General features: G+C 35.8%; 1 protein-coding gene across 1 annotated transcript; it reads left to right on the forward strand.

Annotated features, from left to right (window-relative positions):
• Positions 1 to 1,063: 1,063 nt before the first annotated feature.
• Positions 1,064 to 5,266, forward strand: LOC102804952 (uncharacterized). The gene is made up of 5 exons (XM_006812542.3): positions 1,064 to 1,243; positions 2,747 to 3,435; positions 3,677 to 3,821; positions 4,365 to 4,497; positions 4,940 to 5,266. Exons 1-5 carry the CDS (start codon positions 1,064 to 1,066, stop codon positions 5,083 to 5,085), a joined length of 1,293 nt encoding a protein of 430 aa, XP_006812605.3. The 3' UTR covers positions 5,086 to 5,266.
• Positions 5,267 to 10,139: the final 4,873 nt, after the last annotated feature.

Genomic DNA, 10,139 nt, shown 5'->3' on the forward strand with positions numbered 1-10,139 from the left:
GACAGACTCTACTAACCAGAGTCTCGATACCGACAAATAGCGTAGTAGCAAAAATACGAAACCTATTGACTGTGGAACATGTTACTGTATCAACATATTATAAACAATCGATAACATCCCACCAAGGGAACGTGTGCATCATGAAATAAAACATATTATATATAAAATATCGATTTTGAAAAACGTGATTGTTGATGAGTGACATAATCAATTAGTCACAAGCAGTTTCTTAGAGAACAATGAACACGGTAACAGCCCGCCAATGGGAAGTACAGATCGTGTTGTTGAGCACAATAAACATGGTAACAGCTTACCCAAAGAGCGTACAGATCTTGTAGTTTTGTTTTCAATGTTCAGATGGACGATAGATGGAAATCGATAACACAAGTTACTAGACATCCACCATATTCATCTCTATCGAGCTCGTGTTTTATATAGAAATGTTGTTTTTGAAAAACATGACCGTAAGTGAATATATAGATAATAGTTTCCAAGTACAAGATGTGAGATGACCTGATGGGAAAATCATAGACAGTTTCTTATCATTGTAATTTGATATGTTATCGAATGTGTTGAAATATTAATGTATTTCAGAAACATAATACTAAACTGTTGCATGGATATAAGTGATATGCAATTCTTAGATTTTTATTTTGTAATTGCTGTATATGACATGCAGAATTGTGTTTAGATCGATTTGAAGACATTTCTTTAGACAAGTAGGTATTAATACTGTACTACCTGTAACTTTATTCTGGTCACGTGAATATGCTAATTTCGTACAATAATCAATCATATTGTTATTAGTTATACGTAAATATGTTAATAATCATAAATAACCTGTTTACTTCTAGCTATCATTTTGATACAGTGCATATACCTGTCTATACAGTATAACGCTCGTGATCCGCCGGTCTGTGTTTATTCTGACGTGAAAATATAGTTATTTATTTGTTTAAATTGCTGGAAGCTGATTCAAGGATAATTCCGTTGTGCAGGAAATAATATGAAAACTTCACGTAAATCAATTTTCATGCTGATGGTCATGCTGGTAGTTATTGCAATGTCGATTGTGATGTACAATACAACTGATATTAACGTAATGGAAAGTGTTACTACCACATCGACTCCCTCGCTCAGAGGCACAACAGCAAAAGCATTGAAGTTATCAAATCGAACTACGACACAATCGAAAGTGTATAAGCCAAGAACTAACCAAACTCACAAGACAGTCAAACCAAAGGTAGGGAATAACACAACCAAATATATCCCATATTTTGAAAACATGTTGTCCTTTGTGCTTCACAAATCTGACCAATATAAATTGATTCAATGATTCTTTTGAAGATCTGCATTAACATTATATAATCCTTGTTTAACAATGTCATGGATGCATGTGATAGAATGATCTGCGTGTTATAGTTTTCTCCTCGGAGAACAATTCGTAGGTAAAACAGTAAAACAATTCGTTGGTCGCTGCTTCCGATGACATATACCTCTCCAGCTCGGTACCTTTGGTAATTTGGTAATTATCATTATTCATCTATACTTCTATTTACATTCCGTGGTAACTAGTGTCCTTGTCGACACAGCAGGCGTCTCGGATAGCTTAATATCTCGATGAAACCAGTTGAAATAAAAGTGCCATCTTCTTTGAACAAACTCGTACCAGCCTCGTACAATTTGCACACTATTTTACCTAAGCAAGAATAACGAGCATGCAAATTATCTTTGGCTATAGCGTAATACCGTCTCTTTTTCAGTTAATTGTCATAATTTTGCGTAGCTGTCGTTCTGTACATATTTAAAGTTCGTCCTATAACCAACGTAATAATCATACCGGTGATATACCGTCGCACTATTGCACTATTGGTGCGTTGTTAACAACCAACTAGTCGTTAGTCACTCCCCGTCAAACTACAGTAATGTCCGTGCTTCCTACAACCAATATCGCATGTTGATCCATGGTTTATACACGGCATTCACACACTCTACAAATAATAAATCACTTCATTTAGTAATGGATTGATAATGGTGATATGTTTATTCTCTATGTGGATTACGACCGCACCATTGAATTGTCTCGATGAATTGGTGAGAGGTGTCAAGGGGTTTCAAAACATACTTTTCCTCTCTTGTGAGGGTTATAGTTACCACTTGACCAAACATAACACTTGAATACATTCTTTGGCGATTCATTACAGATTAGTGTTATGAGAGATTATTACATGGACTAGTTTGTACATGCCCTGTACGCCTATTCCCTAAGCAAGTTTCTAAGTATAATTTTCCGGGTTTACTGGTGAATTGGATAAGATCTTTGTACTAAACTGTCTGCGTTTTCTGGTTAATAAGGCAGTTTCCGAGCGAAGTTGTTTTCTCATGATAAACGAGCGTGCTGCTTATTCTTTACTTTTTAAACTTTACTTATGATCGGACAAGTTGAGTTGTCACTGCCAATTGTTTACACATGCATGCAACAGGTGAGCCGTGTACATCCGGGTCTTTTTTAATTTGATCATCATCCCATTCTTCATCATCACAACAAAATCCCCTGCTCTTAGGATGTATTCAGTGAATGCTGGTGCATGCTGGACGTCAACAATAGACGGAATTCGGTATTACATTTCCACGTTTGGTGTATATCCCTGTGGCAAAATTGAATTGTACTCATGAGTTATTGGAATATTGAACTGGCAACGGAAATGTTCCTGTCTGTGAGATTTTCTCTCCTTTTTCTATTTAGTCTAAATTGAACACCAATGCAAATGGTGGAATGGCGAAACAAATCAATGAGAGAAAGTTTCATGTGAAGAAGAAATACTTGCTGCCTATCCATCACTACACCAGCGGACCAAACTACAATTATGAACATTTCCGAATAGCTGTATTATTTGCTTTGTACATGGATAGATCAATTGTTGAAAAGAGGTTTCACACCCACTATACGCAAAACCATAGCAGAGCTGGGTGGAAGTTCCTGAACGAGACATTTGACGTAGACGAACTGCAAAATATAGTGGATGTGACAAGTATTGATGAATTTAAACGTAACTGCAATAACACTGCAAGTCTTGTAATTACGTTTTTCTTGGACGTTGCGACTCGTCCAGATCCTGCGAAAACGTACCAACAACATGTAGAGTTATATAAAAAAGAATATGGAATCCACTCACCAGATTGGTCTAATGTAACTTTTATTACGAAGGCTAATGAAACAATAACCTCACTGGCACAAGAACAGTGCCTTGGAATTTACATGCCATCAGATTTTAAAGGTTTACAATTTCCCGAGAAACTGGCCTTAGTGCATCGAGTCGATCTTCATTTAATTCGACCAAATAGAGTACGGGCAATGGCTAACGTTGTAAAAAGAGTGGTATTTCAAGAGCAGTCGTATATAGCGGTGCATTTTCGAACTAAGACTGAAGAAGGGTAAATATTAGCTCACAATACTATTAACTAGCGAATAATATGTGCTTCTACTATAGCCTAAGCTAATCTTTTATGTAATGTGTGATATACTAGTTTTCTTGTTTAGTTTGCTGATTGTTCTACATGTCTTATTATATTGCTCTGCCTGTTTCTAGTCGGAAATGTCATGAAACATCGCCTGATCAATATGAGAAATGACATAATTTAATTTCCTAATAAAATTTGTTTATATTTTTACCAGTTGTCGCAACAATAAGACACACTGTGATCCACTCATGGTTGCAGGGATGGAGCGGGCAGCAATGGATTTGACTGAAGACTTGTGTACGCTGATGTCGAGAAGAAATGTATCTGCAATGTATGTGGCGCTTCCGATCTACGCAAAGGTAAATGACAACAACATTTGATGTGCCATGGTATTGTCTGATGTCATGTGCTATGGAGTTGTTTAATTCACAGCTGAAATAAACAACACCTATTAAAAATACAAATTCGTACGAACAAAACCGCACAAACGAATACGATGCTGCCTGCCAACTAATTATTATTTTTGATTTAGATATGCTTGTATCGGGCAACTTTTTCCGACATCGCTGCTTTCTCGCCTGACTTTTGTTATTACCGTTGCGTGCATTGGGAGTGTGTGTTCGTTCTGATATTCTACCGACCATGAGGGATTTAACGCCAGTGTTTGTTTTTAACCTTGGTGGCTTAACGAAAATACACCAATATTTTAGTGGAAAGTAAACATCCTTGGCTTTTGCCACGAATTAATACAATTGGTAAAGTGATGAAGGTGTAAGGGCTGATATATATGTCGAACGCTTTATCCCGACATTCAGATTATTTACCGCACTGTTATATATTTAGTGTATGTTATTGCATAACTATGACTTCTTCGTCTGATTTTCATTTCTTTATCAAAACAGAAATACAAGCAAATATTTCAAAAGAAAATCACCAACGTTTTCTCAGCAGAAGACATCATTGCATTGCCATCTATATCACCACTAAAAGACGATAACTATGTAATATCTTTGCTGGAACAAGAACTTTCCATACGTAAGTTACAAATTATGTTGTCTTCCTCGGTTCAATAGAAATGTACATTACATTAATTTCAGTTTCATACAATTTATCCTTAGTTCATCGTACCCGATCCAGCTGTCAGAGCCCATTTTAAACCTTTTTGGATTTGTGCTAAAAAGACATTTGGCCATTGGTGGATGCGAATTTCTCACAAACATATATACCTCGACCATTGTTTATCACCAATACTCATCTCATTCATCTCGTTTATTTTTAAAGGGAATCCGAGATGAATATAGACGTTCAAACTTGTTGGCAAAATTAAATTATAATTATAATTTTTATTTTTATGACGTTTATTTATTTATGTTTATCGTGTTTCTATGTGGTCAATCCACAGATTCAATGTGAACAGTCCAGCATACTTAATATGATCATAATTGCATATAAGAATAATAATTCTGTTTAATTGAAGGTGCCAAGTTATTTATTTCATGGGTGCGTTCCTCGTGGTCACACATGGTGGTTTTGCAAAGAGAAGTACACTCAAAGGAGACGATCAATATCAGTACGTTACCAGGATGGGACACCAACAAACTGAAATTAGTAAAACGGAAATAATGAAACAAATACTTTCCTATTGTTTTATTTGCAACTCATGAGAAATAAACACAGCAAAACCTGAAATGTTGATATAGTGGTATTATGTGTTTAGGTTCCTTTGAATGCCATTGTCAGTATTTTTGGCGATTTATTTTCATTGTGGCATGTAACTGTCAGAAATAAAGAGAATTGTATTTTATATCTAGCCTGTGTACGAGGTGACCGAAATATCTATGAACGAGATTGATAGTCACGTGTTGTTATGTAAATTGTGTGAGCCATGTGCTGGCCAGTTATTGATTTGAAAGTGAGCAGTTCACATATCCAGCGCAGTGTCGTCACAGGTTTTGTTTCTTGTGTATACTTTTGTTTGTCTTCTTCTGTGAAGCATTCTGAGACGATGTGCTGGGGGTTATATAATAATACAAAAAAGATTAAACTGATATCAGTCCCGCAAATGAAAATACTAGTACTATACTCGGTCATCTGCAATGTTAGCAAAAGGAAAAACAAATAGTGTAAGCAGCTTTGATACAAAAGCAACATATAACAATTCAGATACTGCAAGGCGATGAGCACATTTCAATAAGGTAAAACATGTCCATAAAATAAATAAATCTGTTGGGCTCGTGTTTTATATCAAAATACTTTTATATGAGTGGTCAATTGTTATGCAAATTTCCACTACAGGTGGTACCAAAAACATCTTGCCCCAAGGACGCTTCAAGCAGATAAATACAATTCTAACTCGTTCTGAAACATAATGCTAAATAGTAAACATGGGTGAAGGTGATATTCAATTTTCTATTTTGTTTTTGTTTTTTGTAATCGATAAGTGTTGTATAAATTGAGGCTAATTCTGATTTTAAGATCCCTTATTAGAAGACAATGATTATGCATACTGCATTACGAGTCATGTCTCGTGTATTCTGGTTATTCGAGTATGCTACATATTGTGACGTGAAAAATAGCTAATTATATATTTGTTGAAACTGATGGAATCTGATTTAAGCATTTATCATTTTACACAATTTAATATGACAACTACTATTAAATCGATGTGTATGACAATGGGAATGTTGGCATTTCTGGCGATCTAGATTGCATAATACAAGTGAGAATAACGTAATGAGAGAGGACCCGAATAGACAGCCTCGTTCAGACACGTAATTTCACAGCAACTTATGTTAGCAAACCAAACCATGGAATAATATTTAAAGCATTAATTAACCAACCAAGACGAACCATGAACTCGGCAGTAAGGAGATATAAATTCAAATGTATCGCATATTTCGTAAACATGCTATCATCTGCACTATACAGATAAATGGATGTAAGAGAGAAAAGACTTTGAACAAGAGTTAACACCACAGTATGTACATGGATTGATGTATTTCAATATCTTTTTATCAAAAAACATGAAAAAAATATTAATGCTACACTCGGTCATCTACAATGTTAGCGGAATGAAAACAAATAGTATAAGAGCAGCTTTGACACAATAGAAATATATAATATATAGGTACTGCGAGGAGATGAACACATTTCAATAAGGTAAAACATGTGCATAAAATAAATAAATCTGTTGGGCTCGTGTTTTATATCAAAATACTGTTTCATGAGTGGTCAATTGTTATGCAAATTTCACTACAGGTTGTACCAACATCACAGTCAGCTGGCGCTCAAGTGATGATAGAATAACTGCGATATCAGTTAACAGTTAAGACCGTCGCTGATTGGCTCCTGAGTAGAATGACGTTTTCGGTTTGATATCCCAGGAAAGTGTTCTATGTTCTTCGCGTAATTGCAATGGATTTTCCACACAAAAACGACGAATTCGGCCGAATTTTGTTAGCGGTTAGCTTAATTATACCTCCAAGGGATCGTTTGGCTTTCAAAGATTAGTAATTTTTCCTGAAATTTTGGGAATCCGAAAAACGCGTTTTACAACTTGTCTCTTTAGTTTCATGCCATATTCATATATTTATTTTATTATCACTTGTGTGCCAGCTGAATGTGACCAACACCGTGGCCCAGGGACGTTATAAAGTGGATAAATATGATTCCAACTCCTGAAACATAATGCTTTTGTTTTTAGTGTAGTATAAATTTAGGTCCGATTTTAGGACCTTTTCTGAGACAAATTGATTATGCTTACTGCATTACGTACCATGCTTTTGATTTTCTAATCATTCTGACACTAAATTGAATAGATAGATATATATTTACTGAAACTGATGGTAGGAAATTTAAGGATGTTCCACTTTACACGATTTAATACGACAACTACTATTAAATCGATGTGTATGGCAATGGGAATGTTGGCATTTCTGACGATGTAGATTGTGATGTGTAATACAACTAAGATAAACGTAATGAGAGGAGGGGAATTCTTACATCGACAGCCTCGTTCAGACACGCAATTTCACAGCAACCAATGTTAGCAAATCAAACTATGGAATAATATCTAAAGCATCAATTAACCATTCAAGAGAGATAAAAAATCTGAAAGTAGGGGGATATAAATTCAAACTTATCGCATATTTCACAAACATTCTATCATCTGTACAAATAGATGGATGTAAGAATTTCTTGGAGAACCGATTTTGAATGCAGAGTTAATTTTAACACCAAAGTACGTACATGGACTTATATATTTCAAGGTCGTGTTGTGTCATTCCGTCTAGCATATCCATTTCAAACTCTTAAACGAATCTCATTGTGACCCGATAATCTTTTTAAGCTATCTTGGTTACACAATTAGATCGCAGTGGTTGATGTTTTATAATTCAAGGCTCGAGAATACACATTTTTACAGTATAAGGTTATTTATTCATCCAGCTTCATCAGTATGAAATATTCAGATGTTGAATTGTGACCCAATTACACAAAAGCAGAGGTCAAAAATATGCTATTAGTGATGACCAAGTAGTTAATTAGAGAGAGAAGTAGGTAACCCAGATATGATACTTCTTTAAGAATTAAATCCCCAGGATATAGCATGGAAAAGACTTCCGTTTTGTTATTGGATGGATAACTTTGTCACTGAAAACAATTTCCAAGACTAAAAGAGAAAATAAAATACAATAATGATGAAAAGTACAGGAAGACTTTTAAGCGAAGAGAAGTATTCATAATTAGACGAGTACGGTATAATTCCAACAAAGAAACGGTATAATACCAACAAAGAATTAAGAATTAAGTCAGTGATTGCACAAAGCCGGCACATTCCGTCAATATGAAACATCTGTGAATTCGCACCACAGGTTGATAACCAGCATGGTTCAGACAAGCGGTTTACATGACAATGAATTTTAAATTGCATATATACCCGTATTTGCGGATGACAAATTTAAAAATGTAGCCTTCTTTGAAGTATGGGAAATAAAAAGTCACTATGGATCAGTTTTCACATATTATCTCGTTCCCATTAGTTTGGTGTTTTTTCTGATGCTATTAAGCATGCAGCTTTTCATTAGGCTGAAAATATGCAGGGTTTGGTTGATAAGCTACGAATTGTTTTTGTCATTTTTTTCAAGAGTTTTGGTATTCGCAGAGGGCCCACAAATATCTGATCCAATGTTCATATAAATCTCGTACAAGCTACAGCCAACCACAGCTAGTCGTTTATAATGACTGACGGCGTACTCACTGGAGAATAAAATTAACAAACAAACAATGAAAATGTACAAGAAAAAAGATCGTGTTGCGTGGCGTAGGTTTCATTTTGAAGATAATTATCTCAATCTAAAGTTGGTCAGGGAAATTGCCAGGAAAAGGTGGTAAGATACTCGGGTCAAATTTTCAATTTGCCTCTGAAGGCTGAAAGCCCTGTTCTGTAATCAATTTGGATATGTTTGTGCCATGGACTACAACTGCCGTTCCATTTTCACGACTACTACGGACAATTCAATTTTTAATTTTTCTGACATGTTCTTGAATATATTCTCCTGTACGTTGCACAAAACACCGCCAGACATGTACCACCCACATTGTTATTGCTCCGGTGACCTAAATATGCAATTGATTGCCGACGCCCTGTCCAGGAGAAATTATTTGGGGGAAATGGGCGAGGATGACATTGACGCAATGTTTGTCAATATAAGATTGTCACAGTGTAAGGCCCTGCTTATTGTTATTGAGAGGGGGCCCACAGATCTCACACTGGACAAGGGGTTCTTTTACTTAAAGAATTGGGTAGACAATACACTAGTACTGGAAATGAAATACACACATTCCACATTGGGTTTTAGGGGTTATTTTCAAGGTGCTTGGTTTAGTGACAAATGGCCCCAGGAGTTAGAGCAAGGGCACGACGAGTTGTCCATGGCATTATTAGAGCTTATCATATAGTAGTTGCGGCCATGGGGGCAAAAACTTTAATCTCTACAGTTCACATTATCAGAAATGGGCGACGTTTGAGGCGTTGTAGGCTCATTATTAATTAGATGCGCTGTTATAGTGGATGCAACGAAATTTTGTTGTTCTGTGGCAGGCGCAACATCTGCCACACATTTCATTATGTACCTAACTAGTATTAGATTTGTATACCTTTCAATGGGTTTTCCTAATCTTATGAAATTGACTAATGTTGGTCATCTGGAGTGGTTAAATTTACTAATTAGAGCAATTAAACGAGTTGAACTCAGATCCCAATGATTAGGCTACCAATTACACCTTCATTAATAGGTAAAATGAGAAAGGTGTCATGAATTTGTTGACCGACTTGGTTGGCTGTGTTACTAGTGAATGACTGTGTTATGTCTGTCGTCGTTTAGAATTAAAATCATTGATGAAGAACTAAATTTGACAGTTGCTATGTGTTTGTTTCCGATTTAGCAAGTTATTAATCGCGTGGTTATGACGTGTTAAGTACTTCGTGTGATTGGCTTATGATTGAAGGTTATGCCTTTTTGTGGTTTATACTTCTAAGTAATTGGTTAAGTTTTGATGAGTAATAAAACGATGTTTGATTCAGTCTGGTAAAGGGGCTTGACAAGACGGTCACGAAGCGAGAGAGTCTTGGGGACTTTTCCCCAGGGCATTGTGTCTTAAAGAGTACTACTCGACTG

This window comes from Saccoglossus kowalevskii, chromosome 9, assembly GCF_978046115.1.
Source record: "Saccoglossus kowalevskii chromosome 9, keSacKowa6.1, whole genome shotgun sequence".
NCBI lineage: Eukaryota > Metazoa > Hemichordata > Enteropneusta > Harrimaniidae > Saccoglossus > Saccoglossus kowalevskii.

Bases quoted from the DNA above. Each gene is read 5' to 3' on its own strand.
- LOC102804952 (XM_006812542.3), top strand. From the start codon at position 1,064: ATGTCGATTGTGATGTACAATACAACTGATATTAACGTAATGGAAAGT. The intron at 3,436-3,676 runs GTAAATATTAGC...TATTTTTACCAG, and splicing joins CGAACTAAGACTGAAGAAGG to TTGTCGCAACAATAAGACAC. The intron at 3,822-4,364 runs GTAAATGACAAC...TTATCAAAACAG, and splicing joins CGCTTCCGATCTACGCAAAG to AAATACAAGCAAATATTTCA.